At 45.3% G+C, this 22,429-nt stretch overlaps 1 protein-coding gene across 2 annotated transcripts in view; it reads left to right on the top strand.

The window, feature by feature from the left end:
- The window catches only part of LOC139370212 (pre-B-cell leukemia transcription factor 1-like), a 33,261-nt gene extending 20,523 nt beyond the window's left edge, over positions 1–12,738 (top strand). Inside the window, exons 3-9 of one of the 2 annotated variants that reach the window (XM_071109558.1) lie at positions 5,810–6,057; positions 7,131–7,321; positions 7,529–7,664; positions 9,407–9,563; positions 9,889–9,992; positions 11,234–11,320; positions 12,553–12,738. In XM_071109558.1, the coding sequence (XP_070965659.1) occupies positions 5,810–6,057; positions 7,131–7,321; positions 7,529–7,664; positions 9,407–9,563; positions 9,889–9,992; positions 11,234–11,320; positions 12,553–12,645 (1,016 nt within the window). In that variant the 3' untranslated portion in view covers positions 12,646–12,738. The remainder of the gene's footprint in view (positions 1–5,809; positions 6,058–7,130; positions 7,322–7,528; positions 7,665–9,406; positions 9,564–9,888; positions 9,993–11,233; positions 11,321–12,552) is intronic. The other variant, XM_071109559.1, reaches the window with a different exon arrangement.
- Positions 12,739–22,429: the final 9,691 nt, after the last annotated feature.

Here is a 22,429-nt window from a genome sequence, read left to right as displayed (position 1 = left end):
CCTGTAAGACTGATTCTCAGAACCGCTTCTGTCAGTCTGGACCCTAACCAGTACCCTGTCAGTCTGGACCCTAACCAGTACCCTGTCAGTCTGGACCCTAACCAGTACCCTGTAAGACTGATTCTCAGAACCACTTCTGTCAGTCTGGACCCTAACCAGTACCCTGTCAGTCTGGACCCTAACCAGTACCCTGTCAGTCTGGACCCTAACCAGTACCCTGTCAGTCTGGACCCTAACCAGTACCCTGTCAGACTGGACCCTAACCAGTACCCTGTAAGACTGATTCTCAGAACCACTTCTGTCAGTCTGGACCCTAACCAGTACCCTGTAAGACTGATTCTCAGAACCACTTCTGTCAGTCTGGACCCTAACCAGTACCCTGTCAGTCTGGACCCTAACCAGTACCCTGTCAGTCTGGACCCTAACCAGTACCCTGTCAGTCTGGACCCTAACCAGTACCCTGTCAGACTGGACCCTAACCAGTACCCTGTAAGACTGATTCTCAGAACCACTTCTGTCAGTCTGGACCCTAACCAGTACCCTGTCAGTCTGGACCCTAACCAGTACCCTGTCAGTCTGGACCCTAACCAGTACCCTGTCAGTCTGGACCCTAACCAGTACCCTGTCAGACTGGACCCTAACCAGTACCCTGTAAGACTGATTCTCAGAACCGCTTCTGTCAGACTGGACCCTAACCAGTAGCCTGTCAGACTAGACCCTAACCAGTACCCTGTCAGACTGGACCCTAACCAGTACCCTGTCAGTCAGGAACCTAACCAGTACCCTGTCAGTCTGGACCCTAACCAGTACCCTGTAAGACTGATTCTCAGAACCGCTTCTGTCAGACTGGACCCTAACCAGTACCCTGTCAGTCTGGACCCTAACCAGTACCCTGTAAGACTGATTCTCAGAACCGCTTCTGTCAGACTGGACCCTAACCAGTACCCTGTCAGTCTGGACCCTAACCAGTACCCTGTCAGTCTGGACCCTAACCAGTACCCTGTCAGTCTGGACCCTAACCAGTACCCTGTCAGTCTGGACCCTAACCAGTACCCTGTAAGACTGATTCTCAGAACCGCTTCTGTCAGACTGGACCCTAACCAGTACCCTGTCAGACTGGACCCTAACCAGTACCCTGTCAGTCTGGACCCTAACCAGTACCCTGTCAGTCTGGACCCTAACCAGTACCCTGTCAGTCTGGACCCTAACCAGTACCCTGTCAGACTGGACCCTAACCAGTACCCTGTCAGACTGGACCCTAACCAGTACCCTGTCAGTCTGGACCCTAACCAGTACCCTGTCAGTCTGGACCCTAACCAGTACCCTGTCAGTCTGGACCCTAACCAGTACCCTGTCAGACTGGACCCTAACCAGTACCCTGTCAGACTGGACCCTAACCAGTACCCTGTCAGACTGGAGCCTAACCAGTACCCTGTCAGTCTGGACCCTAACCAGTACCCTGTCAGTCTGGACCCTAACCAGTACCCTGTCAGTCTGGACCCTAACCAGTACCCTGTCAGACTGGACCCTAACCAGTACCCTGTCAGACTGGACCCTAACCAGTACCCTGTCAGACTGGACCCTAACCAGTACCCTGTCAGTCTGGACCCTAACCAGTACCCTGTCAGTCTGGACCCTAACCAGTACCCTGTCAGTCTGGACCCTAACCAGTACCCTGTCAGACTGGACCCTAACCAGTACCCTGTCAGACTGGACCCTAACCAGTACCCTGTCAGACTGGACCCTAACCAGTACCCTGTCAGTCTGGACCCTAACCAGTACCCTGTCAGTCTGGACCCTAACCAGTACCCTGTCAGTCTGGACCCTAACCAGTACCCTGTCAGACTGGACCCTAACCAGTACCCTGTCAGACTGGACCCTAACCAGTACCCTGTCAGTCTGGACCCTAACCAGTACCCTGTCAGTCTGGACCCTAACCAGTACCCTGTCAGTCTGGTGTATTACTGGTTAGTTGTCTAAATATGTCTGACGGGTCCAGACTGACAGAAGCCTTTCTGAGAACCAATCAGTAACCAGTAATACACCAGACTGACAGACACATATATTTAGACAGCATACCGGTCATTCACCAGTCAGTAAGACACATTAAACATTCAGACCAGAACCCTATGGGTCTAGGGGGAATAGAGTACCATTCAGACCAGAACCCTATGGGCCAAGTGGAATAGAGTACCATTCAGACCAGAACCCTATGGGCCTAGTGGAATAGAGTACCATTCAGACCAGAACCCTATGGGCCTAGTGGAATAGAGTACCATTCAGACCAGAACCCTATGGGTCTAGGGGGAATAGAGTACCATTCAGACCAGAACCCTATGGGTCTAGGGGGAATAGAGTACCATTTGGGACGCACCAAGAGACCACTAACTCCTACAGCGTTACTACACCTATCAGACGAGTGGTTCTCAAACCTCTCCACGGGGCCCGCCAGTCATTCCATGTATTGTAGCTATTCCAGAGCAAACACATCTGATTCAACTTGTTAACTACTGATAAAGCCCTTGACCAGGTGAACCAGGTGAGCTAGTTAAAGCCCTTGACCAGGTGAACCAGGTGAGCTAGTTAAAGCCCTTGACCAGGTGAACCAGGTGAGCTAGTTAAAGCCCTTGACCAGGTGAACCAGGTGAGCTATTTAAAGCCCTTGACCAGGTGAACCAGGTGAGCTAGTTAAAGCCCTTGACTAGATGAATCAGGTGAGCTAGATCAAGCCCTTGACCAGGTGAACCAGGCGAGCTAGTTCAAGCCCATGACCAGGTGAACCAGGGTAGCTAGATCAAGCCCTTGACCAGGTGAATCAGCCCACAATCAGTTGTCTTAATTAGTTTCCAGCCTGGTAACTGGTTATGAGGCCTGAATGTAAGAGCATGGAGGAGGAAACAATACTGGCTTCTATAGTGGCCCTTATGTCTGCTCACTAGTGGGCTAGAAACAGGGGATGGGTGCACTCTGCTGGTCACAGCTGGGACTACAACTGTCTGCCTGTCTGTCTGCAGAGTATCAATTTTGTGAATTCTTGGTTGGTGAGCGGACCCCAGACCTCACAACCATGAAGGGCAATGGGTTCTATAACTGATTCAAGTTAAAAAAAAGTAATGTTCCTTTTGATGGTGTAGAAGGCCCATCTTGTCTTGTATCTCAGATCGTTCACAGCTTTGTGGAAGTTACCTGTGGCGCTGATGCTTAGGCCGAGGTATGTATAGTTTTCTGTGTGCTCTAGGGCAACGGTGTCTAGGTGGAATTTGTATTTGTGGTCCTGGCAACTGGATCTTTTTTGGAACACCATTATTTTTGTCTTACTGAGATTTACTGTCAGGGCCCAGGTCTGACAGGGCCCAGGTCTGTCAGGGCCCAGGTCTGTCAGGGCCCAGGTCTGACAGGGCCCAGGTCTGACAGGGCCCAGGTCTGACAGGGCCCAGGTCTGACAGGGCCCAGGTCTGTCAGGGCCCAGGTCTGTCAGGGCCCAGGTCTGTCAGGGCCCAGGTCTGTCAGGGCCCAGGTCTGACAGGGCCCAGGTCTGACAGGGCCCAGGTCTGTCAGGGCCCAGGTCTGACAGAATCTGTGCAGAAGATCTAGGTGCTGCTGTAGGCCCTACTTGTTTGGGGACAGAAGCACCAGATCACCAAACAGGAGACACGTTTGACTTCAGATTCCAAGGCCGGGTGCTGCAGACTGTTCTAGTGCCCTCGCCAATTCATTGATATATATGTTGAAGAGGGTGGGGCTCAAGCTGCATCCTCAAGCTTCACACTTGTTGTTGATGTACATTGATATTATGTTGTTTTTCCCCCAACACCACTTTCCATCAGTACAGCAGACCCTCGTGCCAAATTGAGTCGAAAGCTTTTTGGAAATCAACAATGCATGAGAAGACTTTGCCTTTGTTTTGTTTGTCAATTAGGGTGTTCAGTAGATGGGCTGGTACTAGAGGTCGACCGATTATGATTTTTCAACGCCGATACCAATTAATCAGACGATTTTTAAAAATGTATTTGTAATAATGACAATTACAACAATATTGAGCAGAGCAAGGGGAATAACTACTCCAAGTCTCAGAGCGGGGGACGTTTGAAACGTTATTAGCTCGCCCCCCGCTAACTAGCTAACCATTTCACATCGGTTACACCAGCCTCATCTCGGGAGTTGATAGGCTTGAAGTCATAAACAGCGCAATGCTTGACGCACAACAAAGAGCTACTGGCAAAACGCATGAAAGTGCTGTTTGAATGAATGCTTACGAGCCTGCTGGTGCCTACCACCACTCAGTCAGACTGCACTATCAAATCATAGACTTAGTTATAACATAATGACACACAGAAATACGAGCCTTAGGTCATTAATATGGTCGAATCCGGAAACTATCATCTCGAAAACAAAATGTTTATTCTTTCAGTGAAATATGGAACCGTTCTGTATTTTATCTAATGGGTGGCATCCCTCAGTCTAAATATTCCTGTTACATTGCAACCTTCAACGTTATGTCACAATTACGTAAAATTCTGGCAAATTAGGCGCCCCAAACTGTTGCATATACCCTGACTCTGGGTGCAATGAACACAAGAGAAGTGACACAATTTCACCTGGTTAATATTGCCTGCTAACCTGGATTTCTTTTAGCTAAATATGCAGGTTTAAGAATATATACTTCTGTGTATTGATTTTAAGAAAGGCATTGATGTTCATGGTTAGGTACACATTGGAGCAACGATACGCACCACATCGATTATATGCAACGCAGGACACGCTAGGGAAACTAGTAATATCATCAACCATGTGTAGTTAACTAGTGATTATGATTGATTGATTGATTGTTTTTTATGGGATTAGTTTAATGCTTGCTAGCAACTTACCTTGGCTTACTGCATTCGCATAACAGTGCAATGAGAGGCAGGTGGTTAGAGCGTTGGACTAGTTAACCGTAAGGTTGCAAGATTGAATCCCCTGAGCTGACAAGGTGAAAATCTGTCGTTCTGCCCCTGAACAAGGCAGTTAACCCACTGTTCCTAGGCTGTCATTGAAAATAAGAATGTGTTCTTAACTGACTTGCCTAGTTAAATAAAGATAAAATAAAGGTGTAATTTTTTTATATTTTTATGAAAACTTGAAATCGGCCCAAATTAACCGGCCATTACGATTAATCGGTCGACGTCTAGTGTGCAGGGTGAATACGTGGTCTGTCGTACAGTAATTTGGTAAAAAGCCAATTCAACATTTGCTCAGTACATTGTTTTCACTGAAGAAATGTGCTCTCTCCCTCTTTGTCGATTTCTACTCTCTCCCTCACCTCTCTGTTCATCTCTCTCTGTTCATCTCTCTAACCTCTCTCTCTCTCCATCTCTCACCCCCACGTTCATCTCTCTAATCATCTTTTTCTCCCTCGCTCTCTCTCTATTCGTCTTTCTAACCCTTGTGCTTGTCTCTCTCTCTATTCATCTTTCTAACCCTTGTGCTTGTCTCTCTCTCTATTCATCTTTCTAACCCTTGTACTTGTCTCTCTCTCTATTCGTCTTTCTAACCCTTGTGCTTGTTTCTCTCTCTCTATTCGTCTTTCTAACCCTTGTACTTGTCTCTCTCTCTATTCATCTTTCTAACCCCTGTGCTTGTCTCTCTCTCTATTGGTCTTTCTAACCCTTGTGCTTGTCTCTCTCTCTATTCGTCTTTCTAACCCTTGTGCTTGTTTCTCTCTCTATTCGTCTTTCTAGCCCTTGTGCTTGTCTCTCTCTCTCTCTCCATCTCTCTCTCTATTCATCTTTCTAACCCTTGTGCTTGTCTCTCTCTCTCTCCTCTCCAGTCCTCAGTATCCGTGGCATCCAGGATGAGGATCCACCAGATCCTCAGATCATGCGATTGGACAACATGTTGCTGGCAGAGGGCGTGTCCGGCCCAGAGAAGGGCGGGGCCTCGGCGGCGGCAGCGGCTGTGGCGGCGGCGGCCGCAGGCGGTTCCCCTAACGACGGCAGTATAGAACACTCAGACTACAGGGCCAAGCTGACTCAGATCAGAGGAATATACCACTCTGAACTGGAGAAATATGAACAGGTAGGAGGGAACACACACTATCCAAAAACAGCTGAGAGAAGGAGGGGGGTGGAGGGGGCGTGTCTGAAATCTGTCTTGCCTACTACTTACTAAAACTACATACTGTGTATTAGTAGTACTACATACCGTTTAGAAGATACTGTTTTGTGACAACGAATGCAGGAATCCTGAAATATCAACATACTACTCCATACTGAGAAGGCATCATCCAATCACGCTTGTTCCTCGCCATTCGTTGTTCCTCCCCTAATCTGATAATCAGCTGTTTTCAAACAGATGAAAAAATCCTTCTCTTCGTGAGTAGTGTGCAGTGAATTCTACTAGATGAAAAGATCCGTTTCTTCCTGAGTAGTGTGCAGTGAATTCTACTAGATGAAAAGATCCGTCTCTTCCTGAGTAGTGTGCAGTGAATTCTACTAGATGAAAATATCATTCTCTTCCTGAGTAGTGTGCAGTGAATTCTACTAGATGAAAAGATCATTCTCTTCCTGAGTGGTGTGCAGTGAATTCTACTAGATGAAAGGATCCATCTCTTCCTGAGTAGTGTGCAGTGAATTCTACGAGATGAAAGGATCCGTCTCTTCCTGAGTAGTGTGCAGTGAATTCTACGAGATGAAAGGATCCGTCTCTTCCTGAGTAGGGTGCAGTGAATTCTAGGAGATGAAAAGCCTGATGACCTCCTGGCATTTAGAGATTTCACAGACTACTATTTAGAACTCAGTATGGGTATTCAGACACGACCAGTACCTTCAGAAAAAAATGACATCTCCTTCCTCCCTCCTCCTTCATCCCTCCCCTCCTCCTTCCTCCTCCTTCCTCCTCCTCTCCTCCTTCCTTCATCCCCTCCTCCTCCCTCCTCCTCCTCCTCTCCTCTCCTCCTCCTTTCCCCTCCTCCTCCTCCTCCTCTCCCCTCCCTCCTCCTCTCCTCCTCCTCTCCTCTCCTCTCCTCCTCTCCTCTCCCCTCCCTCCTCCTTCTCCTCTCCTCTCCTCTCCTCCTCCTCTCCCCTCCTCCTCCTCTCCTCCTCCTTCTCCTCTCCTCTCCTCTCCTCTCCTCTCCTCTCCACCCTCCCCAGGCGTGCAGTGAGTTCACCAACCACGTGATGAACCTGCTGAGGGAGCAGAGTCGCACGCGGCCCATCTCTCCCAAGGAGATCGAGCGCATGGTGGGGATCATCCACCGCAAGTTCAGCTCCATCCAGATGCAGCTCAAACAGAGCACCTGTGAGGCCGTCATGATCCTGCGCTCCAGATTCCTCGACGCCAGGTGAGAGAGACGGAGAGAGACAGTGTGGATGTGTGTGTGTGTTTGTGGGTGTCTCTCTCTCTCACCTCCCCCCTCCTCTCTCTCTCTGTCTCTGTCTCACCTCTCTCTGTGTCTCTCTCACCTCCCCTCTCTCTCTCGCTCTGTGTCTCTCTCACGTCCCCTCTCTCTCTCGCTCTCTCTGACCTCCCTCTCTCTCTCCCTGGTCAGACGGAAGAGACGTAACTTCAACAAGCAGGCTACTGAGGTGCTGAATGAGTACTTCTACTCCCACCTGTCTAACCCCTACCCCAGTGAGGAGGCCAAGGAGGAACTGGCCAAGAAGTGTGCCATCACCGTCTCTCAGGTCAGAGGTCAAATAGGGTCAAACTAGGGCCACAGAAGTATCACGGGCGGGATCTGAACCCTGGTCTCCCATGGGAGAAACCAACGTCTTGACCTTTGGTTATAGGAGGTGTTAATATTACTGTTAATATTATGGTAGAGGGTTATAGGAGGTGTTAATATTATGGTAGAGGGTTATGGGAGGTATTAATATTATGGTAGAGGGTTATAGGAGGTGTTAATATTATGGTAGAGGGTTATGGGAGGTATTAATATTATGGTAGAGGGTTATAGGAGGTATTAATATTATGGTAGAGGGTTATGGGAGGTATTAATATTATGGTAGAGGGTTGTGGGAGGTATTAATATTATGGTAGAGGGTTATAGGAGGTATTAATATTATGGTAGAGGGTTGTGGGAGGTATTAATATTATGGTAGAGGGTTATGGGAGGTATTAATATTATGGTAGAGGGTTATAGGAGGTATTAATATTATGGTAGAGGGTTATAGGAGGTATTAATATTATGGTAGAGGGTTGTGGGAGGTATTAATATTATGGTAGAGGGTTATAGGAGGTATTAATATTATGGTAGAGGGTTATGGGAGGTATTAATATTATGGTAGAGGGTTATAGGAGGTATTAATATTATGGTAGAGGGTTATAGGAGGTATTAATACTACTGTTAATATTAGGGTAGAGGGTTATGGGAGGTATTAATATTAGGGTAGAGGGTTATGGGAGTTATTAATATTATGGTAGAGGGTTATAGGAGGTATTAATACTACTGTTAATATTAGGGTAGAGGGTTGTGGGAGGTATTAATATTATGGTAGAGGGTTATGGGAGGTATTAATATTATGGTAGAGGGTTATGGGAGGTATTAATACTATGGTAGAGGGTTATAGGAGGTATTAATATTATGGTAGAGGGTTATAGGAGGTATTAATATTATGGTAGAGGGTTATAGGAGGTATTAATACTACTGTTAATATTAGGGTAGAGGGTTACGGGAGGTAGGATCTGAACCCTGGTCTCCCATGGGAGAAACCAACGACTTGACTGTTAGCCCAAGAGGAAATTCCCCCTTGGTGACAATGATTTTGAAGTTGCAGGCATTGCTACCTCATCACGAGAATGTGAGCCCGGCTCATGTCTGCTACATAAGGGTCAAACTGGGGTCACACAGGGGTGACAGGGGTCAATGTCTGAGGTCAGGGTAGGGGGTTATAGGAGGTATTAATACTGCTGTTCATATTGTCACTACTGTTCCCATCCCTCCTTATCCCCCCTCCCTCTCCTCCTCTATTTTGCTCCCTGCCCCCCCCCCCTCTCTCCCTCCCCTGCCCCCTACTTCCCTCTCTCTCTCTCTCTCTCTCTCTCCTACTTCTCCCTCCCCCCCTACTTCTCTTCCTGCCCCCCCCCCTCTCTCCCTCCCCTGCCCCCCCTCTCTCCCTCCCCTGCCCCCTACTTCCCTCTCTCTCTCTCTCTCTCTCCCTCTCACCCCCTACTTCTCTTCCTGCCCCCCTACGCTTCTCTCTCCCTGCCCCCCCTACGTCCCCCCCCCCTCTCTCCCCCCCTACTTCTCTCCTTGCCCCCCCCCCCCCCCACCCTACTTCTCTCCTTGCCCCCCCCCCCCCCCCCCTACTTCTCTCACTGCCCCCCCTACGTCTCTCTCCCTGCCCCCCCCCCCCCCCCCCCTCTACTTCTCTCTCTCTCTCTCTCTCTCCCCCCTCTACTCCCCGCCCCTACTTCTCTCTTTCAGGTGTCTAACTGGTTTGGGAACAAGAGGATCAGGTACAAGAAGAACATAGGGAAGTTCCAGGAGGAAGCGAACCTGTATGCTGTGAAAACAGCTGTAGATGCAGCCAGCGTCTCCTCACAGGCCAGCCAGGCCAACTCCCCCGCCACGCCCAACTCAGGTACACACTCGGACATCACACACACACACACACACACATACGTGTGCGTCCGCGCCAGGATCACTCACGCTCGGACATCACACACATTTGGACATCAAACACACACAGTCGTAGACCACGTGGGGGTGCATTTCACGCGCTCGCCCGCATACAAACACACACAGCGGCACCACCAAGACCAGCCACATCTTTTTCACACAATTACCTCTTCCATAGTCTCCCTTCTAACAAAGTTTAAACCCGCCTCTTATTACCCGCCCCACCAATCAACCGCTCCCTGCCACAAAAGCCTCTCTCCTGATTGGCTGGTTATGACATTCCGCAGGCTCGCCAGGGTCGTACAGTCGGCCCAACACAGGCCACGCCCACCCCGGTTTACACCCGACCAATGGGGAGGGGTTATTTCTCAACCCTCCTCTGCAGCCTCAGGTAGGCCTGCAGTAAGACCCCCCTGATCCCCCTCCCCAAAATGGTTCCCCTGTTATAGCTGCTTGTTCCTCTCTCCTGCCCCCCCTCAATCCCCCCGAGCTGCCACCTGTGTTCCTGGTGGTATCATTGGTACCCCTTAGTATCAGCTACCAACCCCCCAGCCCCTATAGAGCCCCTCTGACCCCTGTTCAGTTGTACCTTTTAGTAGTATCAGCTACCAACCCCCCCAGCCCCTATAGAGCCCCTCTGACCCCTGTTCAGTTGTACCTTTTAGTAGTATCAGCTACCAACCCCCCAGCCCCTATAGAGCCCCTCTGACCCCTGTTCAGTTGTATCTTTTAGTAGTATCAGCTACCAACCCCCCAGCCCCTATAGAGCCCCTCTGACCCCTGTTCAGTTGTACCTTTTAGTAGTGTGTGTGTGTGTGTGTGTGTATGTATGTGTGTGTGTGTGTATGTGTGTGTGTGTGTGTATCTGTGTGTGTATCTGTGTGTGTTAGTGTATTAGTGTTTGAGTTTGCAGTGTTAATGTGCAACAGTCTGTGTGTTAGTGTGTGTATAAATGTATTAGTATGTGTACCAGTTTGTGTATAAATGTAGTATTAGTGTGTATAAATGTAGTGTTAGTGTGTATAAATGTAGTATTAGTGTGTACCAGTGTGTGTATAAATGTAGTATTAGTGTGTACCAGTGTGTGTATAAATGTAGTATTAGTGTGTACCAGTGTGTGTATAAATGTAGTATTAGTGTGTACCAGTGTGTGTATAAATTTAGTATTAGTGTGTACCAGTGTGTGTATAAATGTAGTATTAGTGTGTACCAATGTGTGTATAAATGTAGTATTAGTGTGTACCAGTGTGTGTATAAATGTAGTATTAGTGTGTACCAATGTGTGTATAAATGTAGTATTAGTGTGTACCAGTGTGTGTATAAATGTAGTGTTAGTGTGTATAAATTTAGTATTAGTGTGTACCAGTGTGTGTATAAATGTAGTATTAGTGTGTACCAGTGTGTGTATAAATGTAGTATTAGTGTGTACCAATGTGTGTATAAATGTAGTGTTAGTGTGTATAAATGTAGTATTGGTGTGTACCAGTGTGTGTATAAATGTAGTGTTAGTGTGTATAAATGTAGTATTAGTGTTTATAAATGTAGTAGTATTAGTGTGTACCAGTGTGTGTATAAATGTAGTATTAGTCTGTACTAGTGTGTAAAGCGCCCCCTGCTGGTCTGTTCCTCCAGGTGGATACCCAGCACCGTGCTACACTCCTGACGGGATGTTATGAGGAGCTGCCTGGAGGAACTCTGTTTCCTCCCCACTGTCTCCATGTGAGTATCTATGGTAACACTCTGTTTCCTCCCCACTGTCTCCATGTCAGTATCTATGGTAACACTCTGTTTACCACCACTGTCTTCATGTCAGTATCTATGGTAACACTATGTTTACAAGCACTGTCTTCATGTCAGTATCTATGGTAACACTCTGTTTCCTCCCCACTGTCTTCATGTCAGTATCTATGGTAACACTCTGTCTTCATGTCAGTATCTATGGTAACACTGTCTTCATGTCAGTATCTATTGTAAAACTCTGTTTCCATGTCAGTATCTATGGTAACACTCTGTTTCCTCTCCACTGTCTTCATGTCAGTATCTATGGTAACACTATGTTTACAAGCACTGTCTTCATGTCAGTATCTATGTAACACTCTGTTTACAAGCACTGTCTTCATGTCAGTATCTATGGTAACACTATGTTTACCACCACTGTCTTCATGTCAGTATCTATGGTAACACTATGTTTACCACCACTGTCTTCATGTCAGTATCTATGGTAACACTATGTTTACAAGCACTGTCTTCATGTCAGTATCTATGGTAACACTATGTTTACAAGCACTGTCTTCATGTCAGTATCTATGGAAACACTGTTTCCTCTCCACTGTCTTCATGTCAGTATCTATGGTAACACTCTGTTTACCACCACTGTCTTCATGTCAGTATCTATGGTAACACTATGTTTACAAGCACTGTCTTCATGTCAGTATCTATGGTAACACTATGTTTACAAGCACTGTCTTCATGTCAGTATCTATGGAAACACTGTTTCCTCTCCACTGTCTTCATGTCAGTATCTATGGTAACACTCTGTTTACCACCACTGTCTTCATGTCAGTATCTATGGTAACACTCTGTTTCCATGTCAGTATCTATGGTAATACTCTGTTTCCTCCCCACTGTCTCCATGTGAGTATCTATGGAAACACTGTTTCCTCTCCACTGTCTTCATGTCAGTATCTATGGTAATACTCTGTTTCCTCCCCACTGTCTTCATGTCAGTATCTATGGTAACACTTTGTTTACCACCACTGTCTATGCCAGTTTTTTAAAACAGATATTGTAGGTGGGTGACCAACTCATGTGAATACCTTCAATTGATGTCTTTTATCAAATATTTTTCCCTCCCTCTTTTCATCTCTCTCTCCTTCTCTTTCTCTCTCCCTCCTCGCTTCTCTTTCTCTCTCCCTCCTCGCTTCCCTTTCTCTCTCTCTCTCTCTCTCCAGGTTGATAGTGGATGGCAGGACAGCACCGACCCCCCCTCCCTCACCCCCCCTCACGGGGCACCGGGCAGCGTGCACTCGGACACCTCAAACTGAGACACACACTCACCCCAAACGCCCCCCACCCCTCTACCCTTCAAATTCCACTTCCTCCACCCTCACACAGCCACCCCTCTACCCCCCCCCCCCCCCCCCCCCCACATATCAGTCGTACCTCAAACTGAAACAACTTCCCCCTGCTTTACCTGTACCTGAGCATCCCCCTCCTCTCCCTCCACACCATCCTCCCCCCTCTTCTCCCCCATCCCTCTCCCCCTCCAGTCCCGATGCAACATAACACCCTAGCTCTTCCCTCCTCTCTCTTCCCCCATCCTCCCCCCCTCCACTCCCGATGCAACATAACCCCCTAGCTCTTCCCTCCTCTCTCTCTCCCCCTCCTCTCCCTCCCCCCATCCCTCTCTCTCTCCTCCTCTCCCTCCCTCCCCCATCCCCCTCTCTCTCCTCCTCTCTCTCTCCTCCTCTCTCCTCCTCTCTCCTCTCTCTCTCCTCCTCTCCTCTCTCTCCTCCCTCTCTCCTCCTCTCTCTCCTCTCTCTCTCTCTCCTCTCTCTCTCTCCTCCTCTCTCTCCTCCTCTCTCCTCCTCTCTCTCCTCCCTCTCTCCTCTCTCTCTCTCTCTCCTCTCTCTCTCCTCTCTCTCTCTCTCCTCTCTCTCTCTCTCCTCTCTCTCTCCTCCTCTCTCTCCTCCTCTCTCTCTCTCTCTCCTCCTCTCTCTCCTCCTCTCTCTCTCTCCTCTCTCCTCTCTCCTCCTCTCTCCTCCTCTCTCTCTCCTCTCTCTCTCCTCCTCTCTCTCTCCTCTCTCTCTATCTCTCTCCTCCTCTCTCTCTCTCCTCTCTCTCTCTCTACACCTCTCTCCTCCTCTCTCTCTCCTCTCTCTCTCCTCCTCTCTCTCCTCCTCTCTCTCCTACTCTCTCTCTCTCTCTCCTCTCTCTCTACACCTCTCTCCTCCTCTCTCTTCCTCCATCGTCTGACATCAAGTCTTTTTCTTTATTTTTATAACCACTTATTTTTCTCTCGTTTAAAAAAAAGAAGATAATTTAGAGTCACATGTAGTTTTTTTTTTTTCTAATACTGTTTCACAAAGCCGCACCAGCCGCGTGTGTTGGAGCCTGACGTGGACGCATCATGTTACTCAAAAAGAAGAAGAAGAAGAAGAAGAATGAAAAAATGCATAACAAGAAAAATAAAGAAAAAAAATTGACTGTTTCTCGTCTTCCAAGCATGTCGTCCCTTTTAGGTGTTTAGCAGCGATTGTATTTTTCCTTTTTAGACTTTTTAAAAAAACAGTTGCTACAGAGACAAAATGTACACAACGGAAAGTTCTAAATGGCAGAAAATAACCAAAAATGAATAAATACATTGTATGTCAATTATTAAGCTCTGTCTGCTGTCTCATTTTATTATGGAGGGTTGGACGATCAATATACATTGCATACACTATATATACAAAAGTATGTGGACAACCCTTAAAATGAGTGGATTCGGCTATTTCAACCACACCCGTTGCTGACAGGTGTATAAAATCGAGCACACAGCCATGCAATCTCCATAGACAAACATTGGCAGTAGAATGGCCTTACTGAAGAGCTCAGTGACTTTCAACATGGACATCGTCATAGGATGCCACCTTTCCAATAAATCAGTTCATCAAACGTATTCCCTGCTAGATCTGCCCTGGTCAACTGTAAGTGCTGTTATTGTGAAGTGGAAACGTCTAGGAGCAACAACGGCTCAGCTGTGAAGTGGTAGGCCACACAAGCTCACAGAATGGGACCGCCGAGTGCTGAAGTGCGTAGCGCGTATAAATTGTTTGTCCTCGGTTGCAACACTCTACCTAGTTCCAAACTGCCTCTGGAAGCAACGTCCGCATAAGAACTGTGATGAATCACGCTTCACCATCTGGCAGTCTGACGGACAAATCTGGGTTTGGAGAACGCTACCTGCCACAATGCATAGCGCCAACTGTAAGGTTTGGTGGAGGAGGAAAAATGGTCTGAGGATGTTTTTCATGGTTCGGTGCTAGGCCCCTTAGTTCCAGTGAAGGGAGATCTTAACGCTAAAATTACGTTCTAGATGATTCCTGTTTAATCATAACACTGCCCCTGTGCACAAAGCGAGTCCCATGCAAAACTGGTTTGTTGAGATCATTGTGGAAGAACATGATTGGCCTGCACAGAGCCCTGACCTCAACCCCATCAAACACCTTTGGGATAAATTGGAATGCTGACTGTGAGCCAGGCCTAATCGCACAACATCAGTACCCGACCTCACTAATGCTCTTGTGGCTGAATGTAAGTAAGTCCCCGCAGCAATGTTCCAACATCTAGTGGAAAGCCTTCCCAGAAGAGCGAAGGCTGTTATAGCAGCGAAGGGGGACCAACTCATTATTAATGCCCATGATTTTGTGATGAGATGTTGGATAAGCAGGTGTCCACATACTTTTGGTCATCTAGTGTACATAATAAGAAAATGAAGATTCATTAATAACTACTAATGTATTAACAATAAAAACGCTAGCCTAAGCTGTATGTCACAGTAGAAATATCATGTCACAGTAGAAGATCATTCAAATATCAGTTGTTGATCTTGTAATCTGCAAACATAAATTCATTGGTATCATCGACCATCCATCAACATTTTTTATGTAAAAAAAAATTATGACATTTATATTTTTAAAAAGCTTAGAAATACCATTATATAAGCTTCTGCACAATATACAGATATACAAATGTTTGGGTCACAACATTAAAACAGTCCCTGATCTTGTAGTCAGCTGCCAGAGTACCATAGTAACACAGTCACGTTGTTTTTTAAGACGATAAGATGACATTCTCACGGTGATGTCACCAATGTAACAGTATTGCTTCCGTCTCAACCTGGGCTCGAACCAGGGACCCTCTACACACATCAACAACTGTCACCCACGAAGCATCGTTACCCATCGCTCCATAAATGCCTCGGCTGGCACCCCAGATGAGACAATGTAACAGTATAACTTTAGTCCGTCCCCCTTGCTCGACCCGGGCTTGAACCAGGGACCCTCTGTACACATAAACAACAGTCACCCTCGAAGCATCGTTAGGGGAACTACTACTTCAAGGTCTCAGAGCAAGTGAAGTCACCGATTGAAACGCTATTAGCGCGCATCACCACTAACTTGCTAGCCATTTCACATCGGTTACATACAGATATAAAGATGTTTGGGTCACAACATTAAAACAGTCCCTGATCTTGTAGTCAGCTGCCAGTGTACCACAGTCACGTTGTTTGATAAGACGATATTTTCACGGTGATGTCACCTTTTATGTTGATGTATGGAAACAACAAGTTCCCTGTTGTGTGTGATGAGTCTACATTAAATACTTGTAATTGAAGACATTCAAAATGTTTATGGTTTTGTTGATTGTGCCAACACACTGACTTCCTGTTAGCAGTTTGTGCCATGGCTATGTCGAGGTGGTGAGTATGGTTGTCTCTGTAGTGGGAGACTGCACCTTAGTCAGGTGAATATATCTACATGAATGTATTTATATTGCTATATCAGAGCACTTGGCTATGTACACTATATCTAGTAACTGATGTTTTATTTCTCGTGTTTAGGATTCAAAAAATAAAATACACGATTGTGTTCGCTGCAATAATCAGGCATTAAATTAAGGAACTCTTAACTAAATCTCCCGGTGAAGACAGGAAATTATATTTACCCGCTGTAGCGCCATCTTCTGGTGTAACTGTGGATAAAAATATAACTTGTTTACACTTGCTAAAGGTCCCGAACAGTCATTCTGAGTCTGTAAAATAGCATTTTGAGTAACCAGGTCTCCATCCAACCATTTGATGCGGATTAATTACCTGGCGCATGAAAGATAGTCACGACCGGGCTGATGGAAACAGGAAATGCTCGTACACTGATAAATGCCGACAGACAATACGTTCTTTCGACATGGCGGGCTCTTTTTGTGTAGGTAAAATTAATTGTGAGAATTGGTGGTGGAAAACGCATTTATGCGCAAATATTGATATAATAACCATTTTATCAAGGTAAACTTGTAGTCACGCGATATGTTGTGTGGTCCTTCCATTATGACTCGGGAAAGCACGCAGTTTATTAGGCTTCAGGTGAAATAAAGTATGATAAAGTTCACAGGGTAGTGAATGTGCATGGTGATGAGCTTAATGCTCATTTCCAATAAATATCGAGGGTCTTATTCTGGGGACATGTTGATCTATGATTGGCTGCCGTTTGACTAATACAAATTATCTCATAATTTAGGTATCCTAACCCCACTTTATCTGTGAGCTGTTGACGAGAGCGCACTTGCCAAGACCAGAGTGGGCACATTTGCTATTTAACGCAACAGTTGTTGTGACAAAATCATCAGTAGAGCTGAAAATGTTATGGAAACCCATTTAACTTAGATTTTCCATTCAGTACATGGGAATTTATTTTTATGTGCACTACGCCAAGTTATTTATATGTGCACTACGTCACCAGGCACAGCATTTTATCCGCAATAGAGCTCGCCAGCTTGTAGTCCAAAAACCGGGAAATGGGTTACCGCTAGTTCTTTCAGCCATCCCTACGGGGAATGAATAGAGTTTTTGGGATAAAACCCCCAAATAAGCCCGAGGTTAACGCAGGTTTTGGAGATCTTATACGTTTTGTTCTATGAGATAATATCAGTCAGTCAACATGAACTTTATGAATTATGAAGCCTTTATGCTTTATGTGTTTTTTATTATTACATAAATGTCCACAAATTGACAAAAAGTGACATTAGCTGATAAAGACTGTGTTTACCGCAGGCTTATAGGAGAGGCTGGGGAGCTCACCTTGGGAACCGCCTATGTCAAGCAACATGGAGGCAGTGTTGCGATGAGATTATATCAAGCAAATTTGGTGATAGACAAAGCAACTCATAGCATGGTTTCACAAATGGTTTGGTTATTGTAACAGCATCAATAAAGAAATAATGGTGGCTATATAATTTAGCTAGCTAGCCCAAATGGAATTTAGCTAGCTAACCCAAATGGAATTTAGCTAGCTAGATCATCTTGGACAATTTTTGTTGAAACTTTACAGGGTGAGGTCTGGGTACCTTACATATAAACACACTGAGTGTAGAACACATTTAAGAACACCTTCCTAATATTGAGAAGCACCCCCCTTAGAACAATGTCAATTCGTTGGGGGTATGGACTCTACAAGGTGTGGAAAGCGTTCCGCAGGGATGCTGGTCCATGTTGACTCAAATGCTTCCCACAGTTGTGTCAAATTGGCTGAATGTTCTTTGGGTGGTGGACCACTGTTGATACACATAGGAAACACCCTCTGAATGGCACACATACACAATCCATGTCTCAAATGTCTCAAGCCTAAAAAAAATATGATTTAACCCGTCTCCTCCCCTTCATCTACACTGTTTTAAATTGATTTAACAAGTGACATTGATAAGCGATCGTAGCTTTCACCTGGTCAGTCTGTCATGGAAAGAGCCGGTGTTTTGTCCACTCAGTGTGTATTGACTGTCAGACAACGTTCATATATCATGACCATCGATGATGTCAAGAAGTTTGTATGAATCTCATGTTTGGCATGTCTCTTGATGTAATGACCTGACAATTAGTCTGAGTTTTGGGCTACCCTTCCCCCACGTTTGTTTCATGCTGGTGAAAAACCTAGCTAGCCAGTAACTAGCTAACATCAGACCCAGATGAAGGCGGAAACCTATAAGTATATTTGCCTTAGAAAATATATATACAGGTTTCCCCTATTCATCAAACACCTTGCTATGTAAACCACACCGTTCTGCTATGTAAACCACACCATTCTGCTATGTAAACCACACCATTCTGCTATGTAAACCACACCATTCTGCTATGTAAACCACACCATTCTGCTATTTAAACCACACCGTTCTGCTATGTAAACCACACCGTTCTGCTATGTAAACCACACCGTTCTGCTATGTAAACCACACCGTTCTGCTATGTAAACCACACCGTTCTGCTATGTAAACCACACCGTTCTGCCATGTAAACCACACCATTCTGCTATGTAAACCACACCGTTCTGCCATGTAAACCACACCATTCTGCTATGTAAACCACACCGTTCTGCTATGTAAACCACACCGTTCTGCTATGTAAACCACACCGTTCTGCTATGTAAACCACACCGTTCAGCTATGTAAACCAAATCGTTCTGCTATGTAAACCACACCATTCTGATATGTAAACCACACCGTTCTGCCATGTAAACCACACCATTCTGATATGTAAACCACACCATTCTGATATGTAAACCACACCATTCTGCCATGTAAACCACACCATTCTGCTATGTAAACCACACCATTCTGCTATGTAAACCACACCGTTCTGCTATGTAAACCACACCGTTCTGCTATGTAAACCACACCGTTCTGCTATGTAAACCACACCATTCTGCTATGTAAACCACACCATTCTGCTATGTAAACCACACCATTCTGCCATGTAAACCACACCATTCTGCGATGTTGGTTACAAGGCGGTAGTTATTTAAATTAGGTAAGAAAATGAGATGTTACCATTGGTGTATTCAAATTTGATGATTTTATGACATCACAAAAAGCCCTTAATATCCCCACAGCTCCTGAATCCAAGTGGTGGACAAAGGAGAGGGGACTTTATGATACAACTTTATCAATGCAGAAGCAACAGTAATTTTTCATACTTCTGATCTGATTTAATCCAAATATTATCACATTTCATGAAAAACATGATTTTGACTGTGCAGGACCTTTAACAAAAGAAGTCACTTGATAAAGTGCCAGACCATAAAGAATATAGTAGTTACAGTTTTTGGTGCAGTTTATGAGATAGCTTAAACTGCAGGTAGAATCAGCATGGTGTCATGCCCTGACCTTAGAGAGATGTTTTATTTCTCTATTTGGTTAGGTCAGGGTGTGATGTGGGGTGGGCATTCTATGTTCCATTTTCTATGTTTTTGTGTTTCTTTGTTTTGGCCGGGTATGGTTCTCAATCAGGGACAGCTATCTATCGTTGTCCCTGATTGGGAACCAAACTTAGGCAGCCATTTTTCCCACCTGTGTTTGTGGGTAGTTGTCTTTGATGTGGCACTTTGCCCTGTAACCTTCACAGTTGTTTTTCGTTTGTTGGTGACATTATCTAATGAAAAGGAAAATGTACGCTCACCACGCTGCACCTTGGTCCACTTCTTTCGACGGCCGTGACACATGGAGCACACACAATTTATTTTACAACACAGAACCATGAGGAGAATATGAGTACTTCACAATTTAATTCCTCATATTATTATTGCTTATGATTTTGAGTTGATGAGACTAAGACAAGTATTTTTATTTTATTTTAAATTGAACCTTTATTTAACTAGGCAAGTCAGTTAATAAGAACAAGTTCTTATTTTCGATGACGGCCAAGGAACAGTGGGTTAACTGCCTTGAACGACAGATTTTTACCTTGTCAGCTCGGGGATTCGATCTTGTAACCTTTCGGTTACTAGTCCAACCCTCTAACCACTAGGTTACCTGCCGCCCCAAAGTATAAGGTTTTGATGAGACCAGTTACCTGCAGACTTCACTTCTGTTGGTGAGGCTGTGGATTAAAAGATGGTGATCTACTATGGTGAAATAATCAATTGTATCATAATTCAATTAAATCAACAACACTACTACTACTACAGCAATACAATTATGATGACAGTTCCTAAATGTAACAGTCACCATCTCTGAAGCTCATGTCATATACAGTACCAGTCAAAGGTTTGGACACACCTACTCATTCCAGGGTTTCTTTATTTGTACTATTTTCTACATTGTAGAATAATAGTGAAGACATCAAAACGATGAAATAAAAAATATGGAATCATGTAGTAACCAAAAAAGTGTTAAACATAAAATACATTTTATATTTGAGATTCTTAAAAGTAGCAACCCTTTGCCTTGATGACAGCTTTGCACACTCTTGGCATTCCCTCAACCAGCTTCATGAGGAATGCTTTTCCAACCGTCTTGAAGGAGTTCCCACATATACTGAGCACTTGTTGGCTGCTTTTCCTTCACTCGCTAACAAAAAATGATAACCCATTTAGACAACTTCCCGATCAAAACATTTCAGTGCAATAGTGACGGTGTAAACTTGGCAGTAGAAAGATTTCTGGCTCTCACAGACCTGTAACTTCTTCTTTAAGAGGCTCCTCTGTCCTCCACTCGTTACCTGTATTAATGGCACCTGTTTGAACTTGTTATCAGTATAAAAGACACCTGTCCACAACCTCAAACAGTCACACTCCAAACTCCACTATGGCCAAGACCAAAGAGCTGTCAAAGGACACCAGAAACAAAATTGTAGACCTGCACCAGGCTGGGAAGACTGAATCTGCAATAGGTAAGCAGCTTGGTTTGAAGAAATCAACTGTGGGAGCAATTATTAGGAAATGGAAGACATACAAGACCACTGATAATCTCCCTCGATCTGGGGCTCCACACAAGATCTCACCCCGTGGGGTCAAAATGATCACAAGAACGGTGAGCAAAAATCCCAGAACCACACGGGGGGACCTAGTGAATGACCTGCAGAGAGCTGGGACCAAAGTAACAAAGCCTACCATCAGTAACACACTACGCCGCCAGGGACTCAAATTCTGCAGTGCCAGACGTGTCCCCCTGCTTAAGCCAGTACATGTCCAGTCCCGTCTGAAGTTTGCTAGAGAGCATTTGGATGATCCAGAAGAAGATTGGGAGAATGTCATATGGTCAGATGAAACCAAAATATAACTTTTTGGTAAAAACTCAACTCGTCGTGTTTGGAGGACAAAGAGTTGCATCCAAAGAACAACATACCTCCTGTGAAGCATGGGGGTGGAAACATCATGTTTTGGGGCTGTTTTTCTGCAAAGGAACCAGGACGACTGACCAGTGTAAAGGAAAGAATGAATGGGGCCATGTATCGTGAGATTTTGAGTGAAAACCTCCTTCCATCAGCAAGGGCATTGAAGATGAAATGTGGCTGGGTCTTTCAGCATGACAATGATCCCAAACACACCGCCCGGGCAACGAAGGAGTGGCTTTGTAAGAAGCATTTCAAGGTCCTGGAGTGGCCTAGCCAGTCTCCAGATCTCAACCCCATAGAAAATCTTTGGAGGGAGTTGAAAGTCTGTGTTGCCTGGCAACAGCCCCAAAACATCACTGCTCTAGAGGAGATCTGTATGGAGGAATGGGCCAAAATACCAGCAACAGTGTGTGAAAACCTTGTGAAGACTTACAGAAAACGTTTGACCTCTGTCATTGCCAACAAATGGTATATAACAAAGTATTGAGATAAACTTTTGTTATTGACCAAATACTTATTTTCCACCATAATTTGCAAATAAATTCATTAAAAATCCTACAATGTGATTTTCTGGATTTTTTTTCTTCTCATTTTGTCTGTCATAGTTGAAGTGTACCTATGATGAAAATTACAGGCCTCTCTCATCTTTTTAAGTGGGAGAACTTGCACAATTGGTGGCTGACTAAATACTTTTTTGCCCCACTGTATACACTATTTCTAAACAGATTTCTAAACATATTGTGTTCAGCCAGTACAGCTGTCCAGTACGAGTCAGTTGTCTGGTAGATGTTAAGTCTCACACATGTTGTTGTCTGAGACCTGTCCAAGATGATTCAACATTCACCATGTTCCAGATAGAAATTCAAAAATCTTGTTGTTTATAGCCAGTGTACCAGAGTAACACAGGTAGGTTGTCTGGTAGACAGTAGCCTCACAGTGATGTCATCTTGCCTGAGACCTGGGGCTTG

Source organism: Oncorhynchus clarkii, chromosome 17 (assembly GCF_045791955.1).
Source record: "Oncorhynchus clarkii lewisi isolate Uvic-CL-2024 chromosome 17, UVic_Ocla_1.0, whole genome shotgun sequence".
Taxonomy (NCBI): Eukaryota; Metazoa; Chordata; class Actinopteri; order Salmoniformes; family Salmonidae; genus Oncorhynchus; species Oncorhynchus clarkii.
This window is presented reverse-complemented; position numbering and strand designations above follow the sequence as displayed.